The sequence below is a fragment of the Lithobates pipiens genome, unplaced genomic scaffold, assembly GCF_037356315.1.
Source record: "Lithobates pipiens isolate NorthernLeopardFrog02 unplaced genomic scaffold, aLitPip1_a1.2 Scaffold_23, whole genome shotgun sequence".
Lineage (NCBI taxonomy): Eukaryota > Metazoa > Chordata > Amphibia > Anura > Ranidae > Lithobates > Lithobates pipiens.
The window spans coordinates 147,822,498-147,848,541 of NW_027507785.1; the positions used below are offsets into that span (position 1 = coordinate 147,822,498).

The window sequence follows — 26,044 nt, forward strand, 5'->3', positions numbered from 1 at the left end:
AGTACATCATGGGGCACAGGGCTCCCGCCCCTCTTGGGTTTTACGTGGTTTCTTATTGCTTTGCTACAAAACTGAGGTGCCTCCCATATGGGAGGGATTATATAGGGGAGGAATTCTCCTTAATTGGGGTCAACCAGTGTCCAATCACCAGAGGTGCCTATATAACCCACTATGTAATGAAGCTCCTGTGTCCCGTGATGTACTCTCAAGAAAAGGATTTTACAGGTAAGCTGTATATAAAAATCCCTTTTTTTTTTACTTTTTGTTATAATAAATATCCCTCAAAAATACATAAAAAAAATGTTTTCTCTCAGTTTAGGCCGATACGTATTCTTCTACATATTTTTGGTAAAAAAAAAAATGCAATAGGAGATTATTGATTGGTTTGTGCAAAAGTTATAGCGTTTACAAAATAGGGGATAGTTTTATGCCATTTTTATTAATAATTTTTTACTAGTAATGGCGGCGATCAGCGATTTTTATTGTGACTGACATTATGGCGGACACATCGGACATTTTTGACACATTTTTGGGACCATTGTCATTTATACAGCAATCACTGCTATACAAATGCAGTGATTCCTGTGTAAATGACACAGGCAGTGAAGGGGTTAACCAGGGGGTGGCAGTGTAGGGGTTAAGTGTTCCTAGGGGTGTGTTACTAACTGTGGGGGGCTGGGCTTTCATTTAGTGAACACTGATCTCTGCTCCAATCACATGGAGCAGAGATCAGCGTCACTTGTTGCTAGGCAGAACGGGGAGATGCCGTTTACAACGGCATCTCTCCGTTCAGCTGCCCCGGACTCACGGGGGTTCCGACCAGCATGCGAGCGATGGCAGGGCGGCATTAAAGATTGGACGTACCTGTACGCCAATATGCCTGCCCGTGCCATTCTACCGACGTACATCGGCGTGCGCTGGTCGGGAACTGGTTAAGCATCAGTAAATCACTGCTCATTTAAAAATTATCTTTTTTACAAACCTTTTTTTATTGAAACATGTCCCCCGGGGCCGTACCCGGACCCCCATACACTTTGTATACCCAATAACTTGCATATAAGCCTTCAAAATTGGCACTTTTGATTTTTCAAGTTTGGGTCTCATAGACTTCAATAGTATTCATTGTTCAGCTATGAACTTTTGCGAAGTTCAAAAGTTCTGGTGCAAACCGAACCAGGGGGTGTTTGGCCCATCTCTACTATGGGCATGTTTCACATGCTAATAATAAAGTTTCAATGCAAAGAAATAAACTATAGTTTTATTTTGTTTTGTTCCCACAGAAGCTGGCAAACTTAGCTTATCTCTATTTGGCTAACAATCAGCTGGACAGTGTGCCACCAAATCTGCCTGAAAGCCTTCGGGTCATCCATCTACAGGTTTGTATACACTTATATCTGTAAATTTATAAATTCTTAAGATTACAAAACTCTTCTAGATAAATATTTTATTTACACATCTAGAACTGCACAATGTGGATAATGTCACATGGGCGCAGATTGCTGTATGTCTCTAAAACATTATGAGCATTTTTCACAACAAGCTTAAAGCGGGAGTCCACCGGGACTCCGCGTTTTTTTTTTTTTTAAAAGCCAGCAGCTACAAATACTGCAGCTGCTGACTTTTAAATAGTGACACTTACCTGTCCAGCGCGCCCGCGATGTCGGCACCCGAAGCCGATCGCTCGCTCGTGCCGCCGCCATCTTGGGTATGGGAATTAGGAAATGGAGCCTTTCGGCTTCATTTCCCGGTTCCCTACTGCGCATGCGCGAGCCGCGCGGCGCAATGCGGACGGTCCCCGCTGCCTCTGGGAGCTGTGTGTTTCCCAGCAGGCAGCGGGGCACTTGCTGAAGGGGGCGGGCGCTTGCGGAAAGGGGCGTAACGTACGCCCCTTTCCGCAGAGAGCTAGCCCGGAAGTGGGTGCAGTTACCTGGATTATCCAGGTAACTGCACCCCCCTCCCCCCTGAAAGGTGCCGATTGTGGCGCCGGAGGGGGGGGGGGGATTCCGATGAGCGGAGGTCCATTTTAGGGTGGACCTCCGCTTTAAGGGTTGGGCTCTATTCACAAAGCGGTATCTTACCGTATCAGAGTATGCAGCAAGATACCGCATAGCGTTTTTCAACAAGTTTTTTAGTATTCACTAAAAAAATGCTACTAAAATCCTGCATGAGTTATTTTATGAACTAATGGAGTATTTTAGTAGTGAAAGCCTGTGATAATTTCCCCCACCAGTAGCTGTCACTAGCTGGTTGTTAAGAAGCAGGCATTAGCCACATCCTTAACAACCGATGAGTCATCCCACTGACAGCTGAAAGTAAAAATAAATGTTGGCAATTGGATCAATTGTTGTGCCAAAGTGGAATACTTTTTTTATGTATGGAGCAATTCTTTTAACCATTAAACGTTATTATTGCAGTTACTATCTTAAATTTAATTTGCTGGCTGAGTGGCAGCTAATGGAGAGATTGGCAGCGAGGTATAGCAGACGCTGAGTGGTTTGTGAGGTGGATGAGCCTGGCAGCAGCGACCATGATGAACTGAAGTGGGAATATCCTATTTAGAGGTAAACCAATGAGGGGGCAGTTGCAGTAGTCGAGGTGAGAGATGACGGGGAGACGATTAGAAGCTTTGTGGCGACATTGGTTAGGAAGGGGCGTATCTTGGAGATGTTGCGGAGGTTGAGGTGGCAAATTCTGGATAACTATAGTATGTGAGGCTGAAAGGTTAGTTCAGAGTCCAGGATTACACCTAGGACCTTGGCGTGGGGGGGCAAATTGATAGTTGAGCCATTGATGTGGACATGGAAATCAGGGGAAGTGGCACCTGGGGGAGGAAATATCATGAGCTCGGTCTTGGATAGGTTGAGTTTGAGTAAGTGATGTGACATCCAGGCTGATACGTCTGCTAGTAAGTTGGTGAGGCGTGAAGAGACAGATGGAGAGAGCTGGGGGCTGGAGAGATAAATTTGGGTGTCATCAGCATAGAGATGATATTAAAAGCCATGGGAAGCAATCAACAGACCCAAGGAGGTGATGTAGATTGAAAGGTCTAAGAACAGAAGCTTGGGGGACCCCCAACAGAAAAAGGTAGAGGTGAGGTGAGGAGGAAGTAGAGTTGTAAGTGACACTGAAGGAGCGGTGGGATAGGTAGATTAGAACCAGGGAAGAGTACAGTCACGGAGACCAAAGGAGTGGAGTTTATTGAGGAGGAGGTGGTGGTCTACTGTGTCGAAGGCAGCACAGTGGTCCAGGAGAAGTAGTACAGAATAGTGTTTGTTGGTTTTAGCCATTAGTGGGTCATTTGAGAGTTTAAGAGCATGACCAGTGTAGCCCAGATGTCCCCAACCTTCTTAAACTGCCCAACCATTTATACTCCACCAACCCCCTTTTAGCATTCTAAACCATTCTAGACCACACCTCAATTTGGCGTATAACTAGCCATATCAGCCTTTTATTAACAAAATATCAATAACTCAAAACTTTTAAACAAAACATCTGTAAGGACAACTTTTCACCCTCAGTCTGTTGATCTTTGACGGCACCTTGAAAAAACCCTCTAATGTCAAAAAATGCTTATAAGCGCAGATAAACTCTCAAAAACTTGGGTCACCAGTGTTTTTTGCCATTTTAAATAAGAAAAAAAAAGCTAAAAGACCGCTAACGTGGAACAACGCTAATAATAGGATTTTTATATACAGCTTACCTGTAAAATCATTTTCTTGAGAAGTACATCAGGGGACACAGGAGCTTCATTACATAGTGGGTTATATAGGCACCTCTGGTGAATGGACACTGGTTAACCCTCAGTTAAGGAGAATTCCTCCCCTATATAACCCCTCCCATATGGGAGGCACCTCAGTTTTGTAGCAAAGTAATAAGAAACCACGTAAAACCCAAGAGGGGCGGGAGCCCTGTGTTCCGTGATGTACTTCTCAAGAAAAGGATCTAAAGATGATCAGAGGATCTAAACTGCAGCTTGCAGTACACTGCGCCCAAAGGCGATATCCTCTTGCCCTCTGACATCCACCCGATAGAATCTGGTGAATGTGTGGACTGATGATCAAGTTGCAGCCTTACAGATCTGAGCCAGGGAGGCCTGGTGATGCACTGCCCAAGAAGCACCTACAGCCCTGGTTGAGTGTGCTTTCACTTGAAAAGGAGGAATCTTCCCCTTTACACTATAGGCCTGAGAAATAACCTGTCTAATCCACCTTGAGAGAGTGGATCTTGATGCCGCTTGGCCCTTCCTAGGGCCTTCCGGCAGAATAAATAAGCAATTAGTCTTTCTTATCTGAGTATTTGCTTGAAGATAGGTACTGATTGCCCTTTACCACATCTAAAGTGTAAAGATTCTTCTTCTGCGGACTGTGGATCCGGAAAAAAGGATGGTAGGATTACATCTTGATTCAAATGGAATCCCGAAACAACCTTAGGCAGAAAGGACCTGTTGGGACGCATTACCAACCGGTCCTTATGAATTAGATACGGCTCTCGGCTCTTCTAGTCGAGGAAATGGCTACCAAGAAAACCAATTTTTTAGTCAAAAGAACTAATGAAGCCAGATGCAAAGGTTCAAATGGTTGCCCCTGCAAAGCTGAGAGAACCAAATTCAGATCCCATGGGCATACCGGAGGTTTGACTGGCGGTCTTATTCGCATGGCCCCCTGGATTAAAGCCCGCACCAGGGAATGTGATGCAAGTGGCTTCTGAAAAAACACTGACCAGGCCGAAATCTGCACCTTGATAGTGCTTACGGCCAAATTCATTTCTAGGCCTGACTTGAGAAAGGCCAAGATCCTGCTAAAGACATACTTTCTAGGATGCCATTCCCTGAGTTCACACCAGGAAACATATGCCTTCCAGATTTTGTAGTAAATAAGCCTGGAGGTCGGCTTTCTGGCATTGACCAGAGTAGAAAGGATTGGCCCCGAAAGCCCACGATCCCTAGAATGTGGGTCTCAGCAGCCAAACCGTCAAATTCAGACTGTGTAAAGCAGGATGGTAAATTGGACCCTGTGAGAGCAGATCTGGCCGGAGAGGAAGGATCCATGGCCTGCCTACTGCTAACTTCATGATCTCTGCGTACCAAGGTCGCCTGGGCCAAGCCGGGGCTACCAAAAACACAGACTTTGTTTCCCTCATGATTCTTCCCAGGAACCGTGACAGACGCGGGCATGGGGGGAAGGCATAAATTAGATTGTACTGATCCCAGGGAACTGTCAGAGCATCCTACCCCTGAGCAAGAACATCTCTTGTCCTTGACACAAATTTATCCAGCTTTCTGTTGAATCTGGACGCCGTCTGGTCCCCACCTGCGACATATGTTCTGAAACACGTCGGGGTGCAGAGCACATTCTCCTGGGCACAACTGCTGGCGGCTCAGAAAATCTGTCTGCCAATTTTCCACTCCTGGAATGAAGACTGCAGAAAGGGATGGAACATGCCTTTCTGCCCAGGCAAGTATGCGATTCACCTCTTTTTGTGCAACCAGACTCCTGGTACCACCCTGGTGATTGATATAGGCCACTGCTGTGGCATTGTCGGACTGAACCCGAACAGGGAGACCCCGTAGTCTGTAAGACCACTTTATGAGAGCCATATAAACTGCCCAGATCTCCAAGACATTTACGGGCAATAGCTTCTCGATCGCAGACCATTTTCCCCTGCGAGCACGTCTCCTCCAACACTGCTCCCCAGCCTGTCAGGCTGGCATCTGTCGTAATAATCTTCCATGGAAGAGGAAGAAAAGTTTTGCCTTGCAGCAAATTCTCGGTTTGTAACCACCAAACGAGACTCTTGTGTGTCCCTGGGGACAGACACATGGGAAGATCCAAGGCCTGGGGCTTCCTGTTCCACGCCGCAAGGATGCATCTTTGCAGAGGCCTTGAGTGGAACTGGGCGAATGGAACGGCCTCGAAGGAGGCAACCATTTTCCCTAACAGTCTCATGCACAACCAAATGGGGGAAGATCTTCTGCCCAGAATTAGGCGCACCAGACCCCCAAAGGCCAAGGCTTTTGGCCTTGGTAGAAACACCCCGCTTTGAGCAGTGTCGATGACCATACCCAGGTACTCTAACCTGGTAGCAGGCTGTAGGGACAATTTTTCTAGGTTTCTAATCCAACCTAGGCATTCCAGTCTAGTGTTCTGGTAACAATGTGGTTCAGGAGCGCTACTGTTTTCTCTATGAGAAGCAAATCATCTAAATAAGCCATGACGGCTATACCCTGAGCTCTTGGGTTTGCCAAGAGAGGGTCTAGAATCTTTGTGAAGACTCGAGGAGCCGTAGCAAGCCCGAACGGCAAAGCCACAAATTGAAAATGGCGCCGATCTACCGCGAACCTTAGATACTTTTGGTGTGCGGAAAATATTGTCACATGAAGATATGCATCCTTGATATCTATTGATGCCATAAACTCTCCCCCTTGCAGGGAGGAGACCACAGCGCGTATTGACTGCATTCGGAAGGATCGGATGCGTAAAAACCGGTTCAGATCCTTCAGATCCAGGATAGGTCTGACACCTCCATTTGGCTTTGGAATGGTGAAGAGATTCGAGTAAAAGCCTGAACCCTGTTCTTTTGGGTCCACTTCCACTATCACCCCCTGGGATAGTAAGTGATCTAAGGCCAGGAATAGTGGTCTTTGCTTTACTGGATCCCTGGGGATCCTTGACCTTAGAAAGCGAGAAGGTGGAATCTCCTGAAACTCTAGCTTGTAGCCCAGAGATACCGAGGAGACTACCCACCGGATGTCCCGGATCTCTTCCCGCCAGGCTTCTGCAAACTGCAGGAGCCTTCCCCCCACTCAGCCGAGTGGGGCGCCACTTCACAAGGAAGCTTTTGGGCTTTGCTTGGCAGGCTTTTGCCCCCAAGTCTTTTTCTGCCCCCTGGGCCCGGCCTTGAGCCTTTCCTGTAGAGGAAGGTTGGGAAGGTCGTCGCCACTGCTTAGAGCTTGATGCTCCGGGAGAGAGAGAAGGCCTAAATGATGGACGTTTGCTCCTTTTGATTGGAAGGAGAGTAGATTTACCCCCTGAAATTCTTTGGACGAACTTGTCTAATTCTTCTCCAAATAAACGTTCCCCCTTAAACGGGAACTCAATCAAATGCTTCTTGCATGATAGCTCAGCTGCCCAATTTTTTAGCCATAGGGCCCTTCGCATGTGTACCAAAAGGAGAGACAAACGAGATGCTTGTTGGACAGAATCCAAAATCGCATCAATCATAAAACACAGAATTTAAGGTATTTCTGCATAGTTCTCCACTTCCTCACTGGGAAGGAGGCCAAGCATCTGCTTAACTTGTTCCTTGAGGAACTGACACAACCCCACGGCTGCGACTGTAGGTTGCACTACAGCGCTAGTCATGGAAAAGGAGGCTTTCAATAAGGTTTCCAGCTTCTTATCAGTTGGATCCTTAAATACCTGAGCATTATCCAAAGGACAGGTCAGGTTTCTATTCACGCAAGAAACAGCCGCATCGACAGATGGGACCCCCCATTTCTTGGCGAAACTTTCCTCCAGAGGATAAAGCATAGAAAACCTTTTAGGAGGAGCAAACAGTTTATCGGGATGTCCCCAATCCTCATACAACAATTCATCCATTAAGGGATGAATTGAAAAGGAAAAGGCAGTCTGTGGGGTTTTCCTGACCCCCAGGGAAGAAACAGAGGATGTTGCGACCTCAGCAGCAGGCATTCTGAATGTGGTACGCACCAACTCAGTATAATATTGCACCTGTTTTCTGAGCGCCTGGGAGGAGGGGACTCTCTCGTCTTCCTCTGATTGCTCATGATCCCTGTCCCAAGATGGGGATCTCTCCTCATTGTCAGAGGTGTCACCTGAAAGAGGAATCTCAGCAGAAGGAGGGGATCTACCCCTTTTCCTGCTATCTTTTAGGGAAGCTGAAATAAAATTCATTATTCTCCCTTCAAAACCCTCTAATGTAGCCCTAAGGGAGTCCTCGGTGACGCATACCGGGGCTGAAAAAAAAGTGTTTGCCCCCTTCCTCATTTCCTGTTCCTTTGCATGTTTGTCACACTTAAGTGTTTCGGAACATCAAACCAATTTAAACAATAGTCAAGGACAACACAAGTAAACACAAAATGCAATTTGTAAATGAAGGTGTTTATTATTAAAGGTGAAAAAAAATCCAAACCATCATGGCCCTGTGTGAAAAAGTGATTGCCCCCCTTGTTAAAACATACTAGAACTGTGGTTGTCCACACCTGAGTTCAATTTCTCTAGCCACATCCAGGCCTGATTATTGCCACACCTGTTCACAATCAAGGCATCACTTAAATAGGAGCTGCTTGACAGTAAGGTCCACCAGAAGATCCTTAAAAGCTACACATCATGCCGAGACCCAAAGAAATTCAGGAACAATTGAGAAAGAAAGTAATTGAGATCTATCAGTCTGGAAAGGATTATAAAGCCATTTCCAAAGCTTTGGGAATCCAGCGAACCACAGTGAGAGCCATTATCCACAAATGGCGAAGACATGGAACAGTGGTGAACCTTCCCAGGAGTGGCCGGCCGCCCAAAATTACCCCAAGAGCGCAGCGACGACTCATCCAAGAGGTCACAAAAGACCCCACAACAACGTCCAAGGAACTGCAGGCCTCACTTGCCTCAGTTAAGGTCAGCGTTCATGCCTCCACCATCAGGAAAAGACTGGGCAAAAAATGGCCTGCATGGCAGAGTTCCAAGGAGAAAACCACTGCTGAGCAAAAAGAACATCAAAGCTCGTCTCAATTTCTCCACAACACATCTTGATGATCCCCAAGACTTTTGGGACAACATTCTGTGGACCGATGAGACAAAAGTGGAACTCTTTGGAAGGTGTGTGTCCAAGTATATCTGGCGTAGAAGGAACACTGCATTTCATAAAAAGAACATTATACCAACAGTAAAATATGGTGGTGGTAGTGTGATGGTCTGGGGCTGTTTTGCTGCTTCAGGACCTGGAAGACTTGCCGTGATAAAAGGAACTATGAATTCTGCTGTCTACCAAGAGATCCTGAAGGAGAATGTCCGACCATCTGTTTGTGTACTCAAGCTGAAACGAACTTGGGTTCTGCAGCAGGACAATGATCCTAAACACACCAGCAAGTCCACCACCGAATGGCTGAAGAAAAACAAAATGAAGACTTTGGAGTGGCCTAGCCAAAGTCCTGACCTGAATCCTATTGAGATGTTGTGGTATGACCTTAAAAAGGCCGTTCATGCTCGAAAACCCTCTAATGTAACTGAATTAGGACAATTCTGTAAAGATGAGTGGGCCAAAATTCCTCCAGGACGCTGTAAAAGCCTCATTGCACGTTATCGCAAACGCTTGGTTGCAGTTGTTGCTGCTAAGGGTGGCCCAACCAGTTATTAGGTTTAGGGGGCAATCACTTTTTCACACAGGGCCATGATGGTTTGGATTTTTTTTCACCTTTAATAATAAACACCTTCATTTACAAATTGCATTTTGTGTTTACTTGTGTTGTCCTTGACTATTGTTTAAATTGGTTTGATGTTCCGAAACACTTAAGTGTGACAAACATGCAAAGGAACAGGAAATGAGGAAGGGGGCAAACACTTTTTCACACCACTGTATATTGTCCAAATAAGCATCTGAATATTGGAAATATTGCTTTAACATGTTGTCCAACATTATCTGGAATGAGGCAGGAGCAACATGCAAATTAAAAGGCATCTTCTTATATGCCCCATACACATGGTCGGACATTCCAACCACAAAATCCGTCTGAATTTTTTCGATGGATTTTGGCTGCAATTTGTCTTGCATACACACGGTCGCACAAAGTTGTGGGAAAATCTGATCGTTCGGAACGAAGTGACGTACAAAACGTACGACGGGACTACATAGAGACCAGTAGCTTTCGTCTCCAAATTTTTTCTGAGCATGCGTGGCACTTTGTGCGTCGGAATTCTCGACACACGATCGGAAAAAGTCAGATCGGATTTTGTGGTCGGAAAATTTTAGATCCAGCTCTCAAACTTTTTCCATTGGAAATTTCGACAGAAAAAGTCCGATAGAGCCCACACACGATCGGATTTTCCGACAACATAACGTAAAATTGTATACCCACCTTTCCGTAATTTTCCGTTCCTGGTGCATCTTCATGGCAGCATACATATGGGTTGTGACTCCGCCCCCACAACCTGATAGGACTGTTTAACTATAAATCAAAGACAGACCTGGCTCACAGCATTCTCTGTAACTCTCACCATTTGGGTGGGCATCTGTATGCTGCTATGAAGATGCACCAGGAAAGGAAAATTACGGAAAGGTGCGTATACAATTTTCCATTTTCCTGGTGCATCATGGCAGCATACATATGGGGACTAACTCGCCATATGGGAGGGTGCAAGAAAATTTTATAATCATCAGTAGCGCAAAGCATACACCATGAATTTTCCAATTTTACTGTCACGAGCCGGGTTCACCTATTAAAGTGTAATGAAGGTGTCCTGGGAGGACCATATTGCTGACTTTCAAATACCTCAGGAGTAGTGATGGACGAACGTTTCGCCCGGCGGTCGTTTCGCGGCGAATTTCCGACATTCGCGGTCCGCACGTTCGAACGCCTTTTTCCGTCGTTCGCCGCGGCGGACTTACGTGTTTAATGTATACAAGAACTTTAACCTTTGGTGACACGTTTATCATGTGATACAGGACAGCCAATTGAGACATGACAGCACATGGACACTTGTACATTCCCCCTAACCTATAAATACACCCGATCCGGTGGCCATTTTACATTCTTTCTTCTGTTACGATAGGGACAGGTTCCTGTGTGGAGTAGGGAGAGATAAACCACTAGCTATTTGGTACACAAAAGTTCTTTTCAGGACTGGTATAGGTGTTAGGTGTTGATAGGTTTGCTGTGCTGCTGATTCTTGCAGCAGCCTGAGTGTCTTTTGTTAGTTTAGAGAAAGGGAAAGGACGGTGTATGCTACAGGGACAGCCAGATTAGTCTTTCATCATCATCATCATCATCATCATCATTAGCTGTTACTATCAAGGTCCACAAAAGAGCTGTTCCAGTAACCACTAATCGTTCTCTTTTTTTGCCAATTTGTATAGGGACAGGAAGGAAGCAGTGTTGTCAGGCAGTGAGGGTAATTTTAAAGACTTGCTGTTATTATTAGTTCCACAAAGGTTCTTTTCAGGACTGGTATCAGTGGTACAGTAATAGGCTTGTACATGTATAATATTCTTTCTTCCAAATATAGAAAGGATATTATACTTGACTGCTGCCCTTCTGCTGCAGTCTGCTAAACATTCACAACTCACTTGTTCCACAAAAGTTCTTATAAGGACTGGTAACTTGGTATAGGGTGCTACGGTACATAGGCTTGAGTGCGGTACAGTCTGCTGTTCTGTAAGGACCGCTATCGGTCCACAATAGATAGGGTTGACGTGCACCACTGCTGACCGCTGCCCTATACTGCAGCAGTCCTTCAGCGGTATAGGGACTGACGTACAGTCTGCTAATCACTAACACACAACCTGCTTGTTCCACAAAAGTTCTTATAAGGACTGGTAACTTGGTATAGGGTGCTACGGTACATAGGCTTGAGTGCGGTACAGTCTGCTGTTCTGTAAGGACCGCTATCGGTCCACAATAGATAGGGTTGACGTGCACCACTGCTGACCGCTGCCCTATACTGCAGCAGTCCTTCAGCGGTATAGGGACTGACGTACAGTCTGCTAAACACTAATACACAACCTGCTTGGTCCACAAAAGTTCTTATAAGGACTGGTAACTTGGTATAGGGTGCTACGGTACATAGGCTTGAGTGCGGTACAGTCTGCTGTTCTGTAAGGACCGCTATCGGTCCACAATAGATAGGGTTGACGTGCACCACTGCTGACCGCTCACCTATACTGCAGCAGTCCTTCAGCGGTATAGGGACTGACGTACAGTCTGCTAATCACTAACACACAACCTGCTTGTTCCACAAAAGTTCTTATAAGGACTGGTAACTTGGTATAGGGTGCTACGGTACATAGGCTTGAGTGCGGTACAGTCTGCTGTTCTGTAAGGACCGCTATCGGTCCACAATAGATAGGGTTGACGTGCACCACTGCTGACCGCTGCCCTATACTGCAGCAGTCCTTCAGCGGTATAGGGACTGACGTACAGTCTGCTAAACACTAATACACAACCTGCTTGGTCCACAAAAGTTCTTATAAGGACTGGTAACTTGGTATAGGGTGCTACGGTACATAGGCTTGAGTGCGGTACAGTCTGCTGTTCTGTAAGGACCGCTATCGGTCCACAATAGATAGGGTTGACGTGCACCACTGCTGACCGCTGCCCTATACTGCAGCAGTCCTTCAGCGGTATAGGGACTGACGTACAGTCTGCTAAACACTAATACACAACCTGCTTGGTCCACAAAAGTTCTTATAAGGACTGGTAACTTGGTATAGGGTGCTACGGTACATAGGCTTGAGTGCGGTACAGTCTGCTGTTCTGTAAGGACCGCTATCGGTCCACAATAGATAGGGTTGACGTGCACCACTGCTGACCGCTGCCCTATACTGCAGCAGTCCTTCAGCGGTATAGGGACTGACGTACAGTCTGCTAAACACTAATACACAACCTGCTTGGTCCACAAAAGTTCTTATAAGGACTGGTAACTTGGTATAGGGTGCTACGGTACATAGGCTTGAGTGCGGTACAGTCTGCTGTTCTGTAAGGACCGCTATCGGTCCACAATAGATAGGGTTGACGTGCACCACTGCTGACCGCTGCCCTATACTGCAGCAGTCCTTCAGCGGTATAGGGACTGACGTACAGTCTGCTAAACACTAATACACAACCTGCTTGGTCCACAAAAGTTCTTATAAGGACTGGTAACTTGGTATAGGGTGCTACGGTACATAGGCTTGAGTGCGGTACAGTCTGCTGTTCTGTAAGGACCGCTATCGGTCCACAATAGATAGGGTTGACGTGCACCACTGCTGACCGCTGCCCTATACTGCAGCAGTCCTTCAGCGGTATAGGGACTGACGTACAGTCTGCTAAACACTAATACACAACCTGCTTGGTCCACAAAAGTTCTTATAAGGACTGGTAACTTGGTATAGGGTGCTACGGTACATAGGCTTGAGTGCGGTACAGTCTGCTGTTCTGTAAGGACCGCTATCGGTCCACAATAGATAGGGTTGACGTGCACCACTGCTGACCGCTGCCCTATACTGCAGCAGTCCTTCAGCGGTATAGGGACTGACGTACAGTCTGCTAAACACTAATACACAACCTGCTTGGTCCACAAAAGTTCTTATAAGGACTGGTAACTTGGTATAGGGTGCTACGGTACATAGGCTTGAGTGCGGTACAGTCTGCTGTTCTGTAAGGACCGCTATAGGTCCACAATAGATAGGGTTGACGTGCACCACTGCTGACCGCTCACCTATACTGCAGCAGTCCTTCAGCGGTATAGGGACTAAGAGTTTTGTCACAGGGTCATTTAAAAAATGACAGGCAGAGGAAGAGGCAGGCCCTTCCGCAGGGGTGGTAGGGGTAGGGCAGGAGCAACAGGCTTGAGCCAAAGTGGGAAGTTGCAGAAGGTGCGTTCAATTACTTTAAAGGATGCACCAGACTTGGTTGAGTGGCTCGCTCAGCCTTACTCTTCTGCACCCTCCTCATCCTCTCGATCTGCACCCTCTTCTTCACTCTCTGCTATGTGCACCCCCAAAGACACTACCACCAACAACACGACCACCACCACCACCACCACATACCTTCCGCTTGAGTCACTGGAATTATTTTCCGATCCATATCAAGAGGACATTTCTGATGCGCAGCCACTCTTGGTATTGGATCAGGAAGAGGAGGTAGCAACAAGCGCTACTCAGCAGTCTGACGCCAGTACCCAGATCAGCCCAAGGAGGAGGTTGGTCCCCGGTGTTGCTGCCTACTCCGAGATCTCTACTTATAGCGGTGGGGAAGGTGACGTTGATGATGACGTGTCTAGTGATGTCACGTGGGTGCCCACAAGAGAGGAAGAGGAGGGGAGTTCAGAGGGAGATATGGACCAGCAGATAGGGAGGAGAAGCAGCAATGACTTACATTGCACAGCAGGGACAAAGCAGACTGCAAATGTATCAGGAGCGAGTCATCGACCATGTACGGTCACATCTGGCGCTCCCAGGACACCGGCACATGGCTCCGCAGTGTGGGCTTTTTTTAACGTGTCCGCTGCTGACAATAGCGTTGCCATCTGCAATCTTTGCAGTCAACGCGTTAGTCGCGGTAAGCCCAATACTCACCTAGGGACGACCGCCTTAAGAAGGCACATGAGCAGCCATCACCGAGCCCAGTGGGAGCAACGGAACACACAAAGCCACACTGCAGGCTCTCACCGTCCAGCCTCGTCTTCTACTTCTCCTTCTCCTCTCTCCTCACAATTGTCCTCCACTCCACCTTCCATCACGCCAAGCTCACATTTTTCTGCAAAAAGGCAGGCTTCCGTGGGCCTAATGTTTGAGCGTAAAAAAATGATGATGCCGGATAACCCTCTTGCCCAACGGTTGGCGGCTGGCTTGTCAGAACTCATAGCCCGCCAACTACTGCCATATAAACTGGTGGACTCGGAGGCCTTTCGCAAATTTGTGGCCATTGGAACACCACAATGGAAGGTCCCAGGAAGGAAGTATTTCTCAGAGAAGGGCATCCCAGAGCTATATGGCCATGTTCAGCGGCAAGTGAATGTATCTCTGGCACACAGTGTCGGTGCCAAGATACATCTGACCACAGACACGTGGTCTAGCAAACACGGGCAGGGAAGGTATATCAGTTTTACTGCCCACTGGGTGAACCTTCTGACGGCCGTCAAGCATGTAACCCGTGGCACCCGTGTAGATTTGGTTTTACCGCCACGGATTGCATGCAGGCCTGACTCTTCTTCTCCTCCTCCTACTCCATCCTCCTCCCTCTCCTCCTCAGCTGCCTCCTCCTTTTCCGCTGCTAGCGTCTCTTCCACTGCACCGCCCAAGCTCCCCAGAACCTATTCCACATGCCAGGTGAGACGTTGCCATGCCGTGCTGCGTCTGTTGTGCCTGGAAGCAAAGAGCCACACTGGCCCGGCACTCCTTTCAGCTTTGCGTTCACAGGCAGATGAGTGGCTAACACCGCTCAATTTGACAGTTGGTAAAGTGGTGTGTGACAACGGTGCCAATCTGCTTAGCGCATTGAAACAGGGCAAAATCACGCACGTGCCGTGCATGGCACACGTCTTAAACTTGGTCGTGCAGCGATTCCTTGTCAAATACCCTGGGGTCCAGGACATCTTGCGGCAGGCAAGGAAAATCTCGGCCCATTTCAGAAGATCTTACACGGCCATGGCTCGCCTTGCTGACATTCAGCGGCGACACCATCTGCCGGTCAGACGTCTTATTTGCGATTGCCCGACGCGATGGAACTCAACCTTCTATATGCTTGATAGGCTGCTCCAGCAGAAACGTGCAGTTAACGTCTACCTGTATGAACTCTGCGAAAGAAACGGTTCTGGGGAGCTGGGTTTTTTTTCACCGCGCCAGTGGCTGCTCATGCGCGACACATGCAGACTTCTGCGGCCATTTGAGGAGATCACCAAACTGGTCAGTCGCAGCCATGGCGCCATCAGTGACATGGTACCTTATGCCTTCTTTCTGGAGCGTGCATTGCGTCGTGTCATTGATCAGGCTGTGGAGGAGCAGGAGCGGGAAGATGAGGAAGTCGCAATGCTGGATGAATTCCCAGGGGGGGCTACTCTATCTGAGACAAGTCAACAACAGGAGTCTGATGAGGAGTCAGAGGAGGATGGTGCCGGGGCGGATGAGCAGGAGCAAGAAGAGCATGCTTTAAACCTTTCTGGGATCCCTGTTGTGCGAGGATGGGGAGAGGAGAATGAAGAGGACGACATTATCCTGGATGATGAGCAGGAGCCAGGCCACCACACCGCTTCCACTTTAGTGCAAATGGGGGCCTTCATGCTCCAGTGTTTTAATAGGGACCCCCGTATAAAAAGCATGAGGGTCAAGGACCAGTACTGGGTGGCAACGTACTTAGACCCCCGGTACAAACACAAAATGGCGGAAATGTTACCGCCGTCGCAGAGGGCTGTCAGAATGCAGCACTTCCAGGCCTTGCTTCGAGAAATGCTGCATTCTGCTTTTGCGTGCGCTGGCAGAGGAGCAATTCCCACTCCCAGAGAAGGATTTGCGGGTACCAATCCAACAGCGCCTGCAAGAAGAGGCCGGTTTGAAGATGTGTTGGTGACTTCGGATATGAGGTCATTCTTTCAGCCGACCCATCGACAGGTGTCATCCGGATCCAGCATCAGGGAACGCCTAGACCGTCAGGTGTCCGACTACATTGGGTTAACGGCCGATGTGGACGCTCTGAGGAGTGATGAACCCCTAGACTACTGGGTGGGCAGGCTTGACCTCTGGCCAGAGCTTGCCCAATTTGCAATCGAACTGTTGGCTTGCCCCTCATCCAGTGTCCTGTCCGAAAGGACGTTCAGCGCAGCAGGGGGGATTGTGACCGATAAGCGTACTCGCCTAGCTCACCACAGTGTTAACTACCTCACATTTCTAAAAATGAATGAGGCATGGATCTCGGAGGAATTCAACACATGTGACCAGTAGACCATGTATATGTCTATAAACTATTTTTTTAATCAAGCACACAGACCTTCTTAATTCATTTGGCTCACTTCCTTGACCCAAAAAAGCACACCGTACTATATGCCCCTACCCTCCTCTTTGAAGAGGTTGAGCGGTGTCATATTTCTACTGGGGCTGCTTATGATATCCCTGTGCTGTGCTGACTTCCTCCTGGGGGTTCTTATTATGAAGGGATCACACTATCCCTGTGCTGTGCTGACTTCCTCCTGGGGGTTCTTATTATGAGGGGATCACACCATCCCTGTGCTGTGCTGACTTCCTCCTGGGGCTGCTTACGGTGCTGCTGTCAGTGCTGTATGTCACGGTGCTGCTGTCAGCGCTGTATGTCACGGTGCTGCTGTCAGCGCTGTATGTCACGGTGCTGCTGTCAGCGCTGTATGTCACGGTGCTGCTGTCAGCGCTGTATGTCACGGTGCTGCTGTCAGCGCTGTATGTCACGGTGCTGCTGTCAGCGCTGTATGTCACGGTGCTGCTGTCAGCGCTGTATGTCACGGTGCTGCTGTCAGCGCTGTATGTCACGGTGCTGCTGTCAGCGCTGTATGTCACGGTGCTGCTGTCAGTGCTCTGTATTACGGTGCTGCTGTCAGATGCCTCTATCACGGTGCATGTGTCATTCCGGTATGTCACGCTGCTGGTGATCATCTCCTGCACCCTCTTCTTTGCCTACCCTGGTCCCTGACCTTCCCTCTCCTCCATTGCCTTCATTAGCTCCATAGTCCTGAATTGTTAGAACAATTTCCCAAATAAAATAAAAATGCTTGTAGTTATCGATCCCAAATTCACCTCATACATGTATTATGTCATTGTCCAGATGGTGGGACTACGTTTTACCCCCTAATAATTACCACGTGGCCGCAAATTCGACATGAAGGTTTGCAAAGTTCGCCTCCCATTGAAGTCAATGGGGCCCGCGGCGAACGTTCGGTTTCGCGAACGTTTGGGTCCGTTCGCATTTCGCGTTCGCGAAACGTCCCGTCGGAAGTTCGTCCATCACTACTCAGGAGACAGCGCTGAGCTGTCCACAGAGCTGGCACTGCCCTAGTTAAATGTGCTCTGAAGACCTCCAAAATGGGAAGGCCTTGAAGAGTAGGCTCTTTTAATTGTTTTAACAATCTAGGAGGTGACTGAGCATGTTGATGCTGACTGACCCTGCCTTAGGCCACACTGTAACCAAGAACATATTTCAGCTTTCCTGAATAATAAGGTAGCTGCCAAGCAGACCACCAGCGTTAGCTCAACATCCAGGGAATGTGGTTCTCTCACTCAACCAAGACGGCAAATTGGCTTCCTGGTTAAATTGGAAGGAGAAAGACACCCCATGGATAAAAGCAGTCTGGAGTTTTAGGACTATTCTGTTCTGTCTGGGTATAATGTTAATGTTCTGACATCCTTCACAGAGGTTGTAGCAACCAGAATAGGGTCTTTAGGGTTTGCAGAGTGTAGTCAGTTCAGTAGGATAGAAATGAGGCCTTGATAGAAATGCGGACCATAAGCAAGTTCCACATAGGGGACAATGGTTTCCGTGAGGCCTATAACTTCATGCAAGCCTTTTAAGTATTGCATCGCTAAGGGGTTAAGGACTCCTTGACCTCTGCAGTGCAGACAAAGCTGAACTTTGAGCTTTAAACATATTTGAACCTAGGCCCTTGTTCAGCCCCAGTTGTAAGAACTGTGGAACCTTGGCTTGTTTAGGTGAGAAAGGACTCCATGCTTTGCTGTGTGAGATCTGCATCATTTTCCCATATTCTTAGGTAAATCTTATTCATGAAGACCTCTCTGGATTGGCAGGCACTACCTTCACTGAGCATAATTGACCTGGTAGCCACTGCCTCTCAACTTCCATGCCATCAAAAGTAGTCTCTTGGAGCTGGATGGCAAAACTGTCCATCAGAGAGCGAATCCGTCATCACTGGAAGCTGCAGTGGCGATTCAATGCTTAAGAGCACGAGAGAGAGAGAGAGACACACTAGAGCTTCCTAAGCCAAAAATTGTATATTTGCAATTATTGATACAGGAAGCTCTAATGACAGCCTAATGATTCTACTCTTCCACTGTTGTCCAGGCATAATACAAATCTTGCTCCTCTTGCTAAAAGGAGTGAATGACAGAAGTGCTTTGAACACTACTCGGTTCAAGAAAATTCAATACTATTCCTCATAAGCCTAATAATACACCTCATGACCTTAAGCAGCCTGGTCTTTGAAATTAGTCCCCCAACCTTTTTAGCTGGGGTCTGATGTGATAATGTTCCATCTGAAAACAATTGGTCAGTTACGAAGAACCAAGGATACTGCGACATTATTCTGCTGGAAGAGACTTCACTCCCAATGCACCTTTGGCTTTCTCTGTCGGAGGATGGAAATTCCCTTGTGTAAGTTCTACTGAATTTTTTCTGTCTCTATTGCAGATAGTAAGACCTTTGTGAAATCCCTGGGTGAGATGTACAGACCAAAGGGGATGAACTCAACTGGTAGTCTGATAAACCTACAGGAGAATCCAGCCTCCCAGATTTATGAATAATATAATTGGAGGTTTTCCATCTTGCACAACTTTTTTTTTTATATATATATTATGCATCAGTAGGCAGCGGGTCTATTATGCTGATTTCCGTCGTTGCGGTATACTCGCCTCGGTTTATCCGCCTGTTCATTATCTCACCCGCGTGAAATTTACCAAGACTGCCAACCATCATCTGCATATATTCTTTCGTGTTTTTTAATATATTTTTAATCCACAATTTACCTTTATTCTTATCCTTTAATATATTTAATAACAATGTAGCAACCGTACAAAAAAGAAACCCTTACTATCCTTATTCATAGCCACCCCCCCTCTCTCTCGCCCCTCAAGCCCCCCCTCCCCCCAACTTTCCTCGCCCTCTTTCCTCCTTCCTCTCTCTCCCTTGCTCTCTCCTACTCCTCCCTTCTCTCTAGCCGTCCGACATTTCCAGATGTTTTACTGTCTTTTTAAACTCCAACCATCTTCCCCATATCTCGTAGAATACTTCTACCTGATCCTCCTCTCCAAGTATGGTTTCCTCGATCGATCTTATCCAATCAATCCTCTATCCACTCCTTAGTTGATGGGGGGTTAAGGGCTCCCCAAGCTTTTGGAATTAAGCTCTTAGCTGCATTCAACATATGGGGTATCAATGTTATTTTTATAGTGCGCTATAGTTTTATCCGTATCCTGGAAAAAGCACACCCACGGTTCCTTCCTAACTTGTTCTCCTGTTATCTGTTGTCTATAATCTTTTCCCAGTACAGTTGAATCTTTGGACAGTCCCACCAAATATGTGCATAAGTCTCGGGGGTGCTACACCCCCTCCAGCACAGTGCTGAAGTCTCTGCTCTAATTTTCTGTGCTCTTTGCGGGACTATATACCACCTTTCCATCAATTTATATGCCATTTCAACTGTCCTAGCATCTCCAGAGGTAGTACATAGAGCTCTCAAAATCCTGCCTCTATGATCCTCATCCCTCAAAGCTCCCAATTCTTCCTCCCACTTCTTCAGGTAGGGTGGGTCCCCCACTTCCCCTTCTTCTCCCAGAATTCCATATATTTTGGATATGGTCTGTCACTGACACCCGGGGGAGGAGAGAAATCTCTCCATAGGTCTCAACTCTCCCTCCCCCGTAGTGGCTGAGGCAGCGCCCGTGCAAAGTGCTGTATTTGTACATATCTCCAGTTATCTAACGGTCTGATTCCCCATTGTTGTCTTAATTCACTCAAAGTGCATAATCGGTTTCCACACATCACATCTTTTAACTTTATAATCATCTTTCTTTGCCCACCTCGTGAAATATAGGTGTTCTTCCTTCCCAGGTTTAAAGTAATTTGTCTCTAATAGAGAAATTAACGGTGAATTGAATTCCCAATGATATAGTTTTCCCAACTCATCCCATGTTTTGAAAACATTTAGTGTTAGTGGGTTTGTGCTTTTTGCAAGTTCCCTGTGCTTCCTTGGGACTATATGTTTTTCCCTAAATCGGCCATGCTTTGTGCTTCCTCGATATCCACCCATCCCTTACTCCCCGTATCGTGTAGCCAACCCGTGATTCGTGATATAATAATTGCCTGATAGTATCTCTTAAAATTTGGCGCAGCCAATCCCCCCTTTTCTTTGGCCCTTTCCAATATAGCATATGAAATTCTAGGATTCCTACGTCCCCATATAAATTTGATTATCAGAGATCTTAATTTCGCAAAGAATTCTTGTGGGATTTTTTATTGGGACCATCTGGAAGACGTACGTTAGCTTAGGCAATATAAACATTTTTAGCGCATTTATCCTACCAATCATTGATAATGGTTTATATTTCATATGACTTAAAAAATCTCTGATCTTATTAAGGGTCAGGACATAGTTGGGCGCATATGCAGACGAAAGAGATGCTGTCAGCCTCACTCCCAGGTACCCTAACTCCCCCCCCCCCCCCACACGCCTGGAGTACCTGTCGCTCCTTTTCCGTTACTGTAATATTCAAAATTTCAGTTTTAGATACGTTAATCTTGAAGTTTGTTAACTTTCCATATCTATTCAGTTCCTTCATTATATTAGGTATTGTAATCCTAGGATCTGACACATAGAACAACAGATCGTCCGCGTATGCGGCCACCTTATATTCCTATTTTCCCACCCTAATCCCTCTTATATTCCCGTTTTTCCTAATTGCAGCCAGTAGGGGCTCGAGAGCTAGTACAAAGAGCATCGGGGACAGGGGGCAACCCTGTCTCGTTCCATTATGCAGCTCTAAGGCCGAAGACAAACTTCTGTTTATTTTTATTTTTGCTGTTGGATGATGGTAAGAGGCCATGATCCACCTCATCATTCTATCCTTTATTCCCAGATGTCTCAGGGTGTCCCTCATGAACCCTTAGTCGACCCTGTCAAAGGCCTTCTCAGCATCTATTGACAGCAGGACGACTGGGGCTCCCCTCCCTCCAGCTTCATGTATCAATAACAGAGATTTAAGGCAGTTGTCCTTCCCTTCCCTCCCTGTAACAAAGCCCACCTGATCGCTAGAGATCCAGTACGGCAATAAAAACTTAACCTTTCTGCTATGACTTTTGCAAAGATCTTAATGTCGGGGTTCAGCAGAGATATTGGCCTGTAACTCTCTGGGGCCAAAGGATCTTTACTTTCCTTCAGTATCAAGGTGACATACGCCATCAAGGCCACTTCCCTTAAATTTTCTCCCTCTGCCAGTGCATTCATATAGTCGCATAACTGAGGCACCAGATCTTTGCAAACTTCCTGTAGTACGTGATAGAATACCCATCCGGGCCCGGACTTTTCCCAGTTGGCATCTCCCTAACTGCTCTCAAAACTTCTTCTTGCGTTATTGGTGCCTCTAGAAGATCCAGTTCCTCCCAAGGAGGGCCTGCAAAGTCAAGTTCCTCGAGGTAACCCCTAACATCGTCCTGATTTCTTCCCTTTTCTTCTTGACCCACATTATAAAGCCGACTATAGAAACTATGAAAGACTTTGGCTATTTCCGGGGTCGAGTGTCTAATTTCCCCACCCTCGTTTCTGATTTTAGCTATAAAAAGGAGGCCTTTTTTTTTCCCTTTACTACCCTCGTCATCCATTTCCCAGATTTATTTCCCTCTTGGCATCTCTTTTTGTCTACTATGTGGAAAGCCTGTTTCCTTTCCTGCTCCATCAATTCTCTCAGTTCTTCTCTTTTATTTCTCAGCTCCAACCTCTCTGGGATCCCCTTAGGTCTTGTTTGTTGCTCTAATTCTTGTATTTCCTTCTGTAGATCCCGCATTTTCTTTCCTTTTTCTTTTTTTTTCCCAGTTCCAATACTTATCAAGATACCTCTTATATAGGCTTTATGGGCCTCCCATATAATACCTCTGAGGATACCTGGTGTCTCATTCCTACAAAAAAATTCCTCTAATTCCTTCTCTATTTTCTTTTCTACCTCTGAATCTTGGATCAGGGAGTCATTGATCTTCCACATCCCGCCTTTGAAGCACTCTGTAGTTATTTCTATCTGCATTATAACAGGAGCATGATCTGAGAGGGTCATCGGCTTTATTCCCACATCTTTTAACTGAGGGAGCATTTGATGTTCTAATAACACATAATCAATTCTGGAATATGTCCCATGTACTGCCGAATAGCACGTATAGTCTCTAATACCCGGGTGTCTAACCCTCCAGGCATCTATCAATTGATGCTCGATTAGCAGATGCTTCAATCCATTTTGTTTTGCCACCGAGTCATGGGTAAACGCCCGTATAGAGTCCCTCCGAGGCTCAACACTCAGATTGAAGTCTCCTGCCACTACTAATTTCCCCCTTTTAAATCCTGCTAGCTTACTCAAAGTTTTCCTCAAGAACCTTTCTGTATTTCTATTCGGTCTATAAATAATTTGCTTTGGTATATTCCGAGTTGAATAATTTCCCTCTTATAAAAAGATACCTTCCCTCTAGATCTGCTATTTGCTCCTCCAACTCAAAAGTTACTCTTCTGTCAAACTCTATTGCTACACCCCTAGCATAGCTTGACGTGGAGTCCCCATAAAACCAGTTAGGGAATTGCCAACAGGTGAGTCTCCCTCTTATTCCATGTACTATATGTGTCTCTTGCAGACATATCACGTTTGCCCCATAGTCCCGTAGCTCTCTGCTGACCATAAATCTATTCTTAACATTGTTTATTCCCCTTACATTGTATGATATTACGTTTAGCGTAGTCATTTAATACCCGAGAGCCACCCGCCCCCTCCTCCATCCTTCTCACCCCTCTGAGGGCACCAATGCGGGTTCTCCTCCTGGGGAGAGATTACAAACATAGGGAGGAGGAGGGGGAGGGGAGAGAGAGAGATGAACCCCACAATAACCCATTTAAACCACCCCCCCACCTGCCCTCCCCCTTCCCCCTTCCCATCCCCCCACCCCCTCTGAACAAATTTCCCATTTGTTCCTTGTGTGGACCCGCCCACTCCTCCAGAAGACATGGGTCAAATCCCCGCTTCCTTGGGATGGCCTCTCCCATAGCGGCAGGCCACGCCCCTCCCCCCATCCCGTCCACCTCTACCCAGGCCTTCCCCTCCCCCAACAAACAGCAGAAGGGGTATCAATGTTTACCATCTATCCTTTCCCTCCCCCCTCAGGATCCACAGCCCCCCCATGCCCTCAAGACCCCCCTCCTCTGCCTCCCTCTCCCGCCATCCTGGCAAGTCTGGCAGGGGAATATCTAATTTACTGCAAAAGTCTGGGAGGTCCTCCGGAAATCGCAGAACTGCAGAGCGTCCATCCCTCCTACCCCTCAGGCAGGTTGGAAATCCCCATTGATATGGTATATTCAACCCCTTCATTTGTTCTATCAAGGGCTTCAGGAGTCTTCTCCTTGTTAAGGTCTCGCCGGCCAAATCTGAAAATATCTGCAATTCCATCTCTTTGAACCTAATCTTTTCCATTTTACGTGTCTTTTCCAGGACCTTGGCTTTTTCCTCATAATAATGGAATCTCACTATTACGTCCCTTGGGTTTTCATTCGCCTGAGATTGATATCTTGTGATCCTATGCACTCTGTCCAGTTTCAATATTTCCTCCTCCTCTCTCCCCAAAATATAACTGAACAGGTCCTTTAATATTTTACTCAGGTCTTCATTCCTAACTGTCTCTGTGATTCCTCTTATCCTCAGATTCTTCCTTCTGCCTCTGTTTTCCTGGTCTTCAATTTTATATAGTGCCGTTCTATTTTTTGGATAGATTCCATTTGAACCTTTATTTCCCTCAGCTTTTGATCATAGATGTTCATTCTTTCTTCCAACTCTTCTACGCGACCTAAGACCTGCCCTATATCTGAACGGATTGCTGCTATATCAATTTTCAGTGACGCCTCCGTTCTGGATAAAGCTTCTGTAAGTATTTCTCTTATTTGTTCCACGTTTCCCTGGGGCACCTCTATCCTGGGTCCATCATTCATTCCGGGGGGTGTCCCTCCCTTTGTCCTCTGGTCTCCCTTTTTTTTTTCCTTATCACACTCTTGAGGGCTCTCTCCCCCTGTTCTGATACGTGTGGTGGGCTTACTACTGTTTTTTTCTCCTCCAGTCCCTTCAGTTATCACTTTGGACTTACTACTACCCGCCCTAATATTGGCTGTCCGAGTGGGAGAGCCTTGCCCATCCTCCGACACGCTTGTCTCCCCTGTCATGTATCGCTGGATACCCCCCGGGCTCACCGCTGGGGGTCTGGTTTTTTTACTTGCCTTGTCCCTCATTTCCTGGGCCTTCTTCTTCAGGGATCCAGTGTCCAACCCCTCCTGCTACTTCTTTGATGACCAGCGGGTAAATGTAAGGAACCCTGGTTTTACTCACCCGTATCTTAATTTACGGGGGTCCGATTTTTTAATCCCAGGGACCCACCAAGTCAGATCCCGATTTACCCTGTAGTTTCAAACTGGGGCCCTCATCCCTTTTTATTCCTCCATGTCCACTCAATGCCAGATACTACAGAGCTTTATAGGGATACTCGGGGAATTACTTTACCAGCAGTTTTGATCACAACCCAGAACCTTATTTCTTTTACCTCAGTATGCGATATTAACGTTTAAGATTTTAATAAATGGTTTGAAATGCTGCTCCCCCACCTTCCGTCCCTCATCCATCCATCCTTGTGTTCTCAAAAATACCCTCAGATACTGCAAAGCTTACTGAAACATTTAAATCATCAAACGTTCCGTGCATCTGATATGTTAGATACACTTGGCGTGGGCCATCATCATCCTACTCAGTTCCATTCATAATATCATATACCTTCCTGAGTCTGCTACAGCAAGAGAGGGGGAGTTCACATAAACACTCCTTTGGAAAATTGATGCTATTAGGTTGTCCTTATTCTTTTAGTCTTTAACAAATCCACCACTCACTTTTAAAACAGTGCTCAGAGTACCCAGTGTGCCAAACTTATGGGGTTTATCAAAGACATCAGATCACATTACCGTTTCCAGCCGTCCGACCAGGGGATGTCTTCTGCTATATGTCCCACACTTCTATTTTGTGTGTCCACCTGTCCTTTCAGCGCCCTCTCCGGTTGTCCACTCGAGGGGGGGGGGAGAGAGGGGGGGGAGAGAGGGGGGCACACTCCGCTTCAGGCTGTGAGCCTACCGCTCGGTGGATCCGCTGGCCCCGTTGCTGCGTGCAGGAGAGGGAGCTCAGACAGCGTGTGTGACGCTGCCTCTCATCTCTTCCGGGTCTCCGTCCTAGGCAGGTGCACGCGTGCTGGGAGAGAGGCACAGCGCGGCCCGCATCCACTACATGCAGGTGGCTCCTCCCATCCCCATCTTGCACAACTCTAACTTGCTGTGGTGCTTGTCAAATTTTTTCTTTTTAACTTTTG

At 46.9% G+C, this 26,044-nt stretch overlaps 1 protein-coding gene across 1 annotated transcript in view; it reads left to right on the plus strand.

Annotated features, from left to right (window-relative positions):
- Positions 1-26,044, plus strand: part of OGN (osteoglycin) — a 407,576-nt gene that overhangs the window by 355,128 nt on the left and 26,404 nt on the right. Inside the window, exon 5 of the mRNA XM_077452477.1 lies at positions 1,281-1,376. Coding sequence (XP_077308603.1) covers positions 1,281-1,376 — 96 coding nt within the window. The remainder of the gene's footprint in view (positions 1-1,280; positions 1,377-26,044) is intronic.